Source organism: Bidens hawaiensis, unplaced genomic scaffold, assembly GCF_021521415.1.
Source record: "Bidens hawaiensis isolate Kalapana, Puna unplaced genomic scaffold, B.hawaiensis_p1.1 tig00049785_1, whole genome shotgun sequence".
In the NCBI taxonomy this organism is placed as follows: domain Eukaryota; kingdom Viridiplantae; phylum Streptophyta; class Magnoliopsida; order Asterales; family Asteraceae; genus Bidens; species Bidens hawaiensis.
Genome location: NW_027506122.1, coordinates 25001 through 27918, shown reverse-complemented (window position 1 = coordinate 27918; position 2918 = coordinate 25001). Strand labels below are relative to the sequence as shown.

General features: G+C 34.6%; 1 protein-coding gene across 1 annotated transcript in view; it reads left to right on the top strand.

Annotated features, from left to right (window-relative positions):
- Positions 1-1081: 1081 nt before the first annotated feature.
- The window catches only part of LOC143616779 (protein PAT1 homolog 1-like), a 3408-nt gene continuing 1571 nt past the window's right edge, over positions 1082-2918 (top strand). The window contains exons 1-5 of the mRNA XM_077089513.1: positions 1082-1148; positions 1498-1649; positions 1856-1912; positions 2307-2388; positions 2470-2918. The exon at positions 2470-2918 is cut by the window's right edge and continues 1571 nt beyond it. Of these exons, the coding sequence (XP_076945628.1) occupies positions 1082-1148; positions 1498-1649; positions 1856-1912; positions 2307-2388; positions 2470-2918 (807 nt within the window). The remainder of the gene's footprint in view (positions 1149-1497; positions 1650-1855; positions 1913-2306; positions 2389-2469) is intronic.

The window sequence follows — 2918 nt, the reverse complement described above, 5'->3', positions numbered from 1 at the left end:
CTCGCTAACAGCCTTTAAATATTGTTACTCGCTGCATCGCGCGGGCATATGACTAGTTTGTTATGATTAGACTTTTTTTTCCTATGCTGCTTTATTATTGTCATCATGGTGGTGGTCAAGAAATGAACACGTGCTCAAAAAAAATATATTTTCTAATGTATCTAAAATTTTGGTACACTAAACATGATTTAGAAATGCGTACAATTGCAACAATGGAAGCACACATACTATAGTCGGACTGTTAAAATCATATCCTAAAAATAACAAAACAAAATTAGTGAATAAGTATATATTATCCAAAATCAAAATAAAATAAAAAGAAAAAGAAAATGCTACGGAAGGTAAATGTGCAGGCGTGTTCAAGTAATTAGATTAGGTTTCACATAATACTATACACTCACAATTTTTTTTAAATTAATCACAATTCGGTAACCATCTTAAAAGTTTTCAGGTTTTAGGTTAGTTGGGTTTGAGTCCGTTTGTCCTTCATAAATCTACACCCATAGCTATGTAGGGTTAGGTCCTATTGATATCCAAAACACCTCTAACATAATGATATAGAGTTGATGGCTAAGACTTAAGATCTTAAGGTCTTAAGTTCAAAACCTGACTCAGGGGAGTTTTTCCACATTGGTGTTTTGAGTAAGTCAGACATAGAGTATCAAAATCAGTATATACGGTTGGCATCCCGTCTTAAGAAGCTCATTCGAATATTGTTAAAAAATTGTATAATGGTTTTTTAAACACAGTATTAATATCTGACATAAATTGTTTTCTTGGTAATTAATAGACGTGTTGACTCTTTTAACAATATTCATAAATGTCCATAACCAAGCTTTTAGATCCAACAAATTGTATATATATTTATTGTATAATAATATAATACAATTACATTACAATAATAATAATAATAATAATAATAGTAGCAGAAAAGTGTAATGGTACTAGTTAAATCCTGCCGTCTCTTTTAGTTTTAGCTTTGCGTAGTAGCACAACACAACACAGCGTCAACTTTATATATATGCCAAGATTCTCTCTTTTCTCTTCTAAACCCTAAGTTTTCTCTTTCCAGTTGGTGGCTATGGAGAGATCTGGCACTAACACCACCATTGCTGCTTCATTATCAAGTAAGCTGCTTTCTTTATCAGGTTTTCTTGATTAACAATTGATGTGGGTTACTTTTCAGTTTCAATTTGGGTGCAATAGATCTTGAATTGATAACCCTTTTGTGGGTTGCAGATGTTATCTTGTTATTTCACTTTTGGGTTTTATCCGGGTCGGGTCGGGTTATGACCTAAAGTATTTTGTGTGAACAGTAATTGAAGTTTTGAAGAATCTTGGAGATAAGAAATTAGGGTTTATAATTAGCTGCATTTGTTGGTTTTGATTTTGTGGTGAATTCGTGTTTACGGAAACTGTTCGTGTTTATGTATATTGGTTTGATGATTACTTTGAGAATGGTTTTGTTATGGGGATGTGTTTTGAATTGTAATGCAGATGAAAAAGTCTTTGATGCATCGCAATATGCATTTTTGGTTCAAGATATTTTGGATAAGGCTGATTTTGGTTGTTTGGAAGTTGAAGAAGAAGATAAGCCTTTGAATGGACCCGGTGGTGACGATGAATACCGATTGTTTGATAGAGATGAGGTCTGTTAGTTTTGTTTTGTTTTTTCTACAACTTTACAACTTTTTATGGTATTCTGTTTACTTATTTCGTGTATTATTTTATGCACCCACGACTGAAATCTCATGGTTTGTGCGTGTGTCGTTTGGTGATTTGTGTACCAAATAGTTCATTTGGATTTGGATTTTGCTTTTGTTTAATCTGGTTATGTTTTCATTTTCTACACCAGGAATCAGGGGTTGGGTCTCTTTCAGATTTAGATGATCTGTCTACTATATTTTCAAAGGTTAGCTAGCTTTCTTCAACCACATATTTGCTTGCATTAATTTTATTATTTCAGTTAGATTTAAATCCGGTAAATTGGTTGCATACTGAATGCTATGTGTAATTTTTAATGCGAGTCCAAACCTGTCCGGTACTCCGGTTGGTCCGAGCCATCAGCATTTTGTCTGTTCTATCTCGCTAACCTCAATAGTTTGTGTATCAAGTATTAAATAAGTTTTTAAAAGCCATATTATTATTATAATACCTTTTTAATAAACTAAAATGTAAACGCTTTGGGTGATAATTTAATCGCTTTCAAAGTATTGATGCTGTTATTTTAATCGTCTATTTTCTTGTTCTTATTTTTGTTGAAAAGCAAGTAACCGCTGTATGGTAATTATGCTTTCGTTTTGCAGTTAAACAGAACAGTTAGTGGACCAAGGCATCCTGGAGTTATTGGTGACCGAGGATCAGGATCTGGCTCTATTTCAAGGGAAAGTGAGTATACAAGTTGCCAATTTTTTTTCTTTTATGTTATGATAAACGTCGAATCATTTTAGTTAACCAAACTAATTTCAGGTTCATCTGCCTCTGAATGGTTGCAAGAAAGAGAGTCTACCGATTGGGTGGATCAGCATATATCCGACACAGAAAGCTACCAAGGAAACAGAAGATGGTCATCACAACCACATCTTTTCTCTGATTCAAAACCACTATACAGAGCCACATCATACCCTCAAGAACAACTTCAGTTCTTCAGGGAACCCGGTTTAGTACCCGACCCGTCATTCTACTCGCCACGTCAGCATTCACATCTTCTGAATCTTTCTCCCACCATCACTAATCCTCAGTTATCCTTCTTAGATAATAATAATAATAATAGTCTGCAATTAACCGGCGGTCTTTATCGATCCCAGGGTTATAATGGTAGTGGGTCCCACCTAATCCCTCCTGGCCTTTCCCGATACTCACACCCTCAAAACAACTGGGCCAGTCAAATGCTACATGTTGACCATGCGGGTTTATTA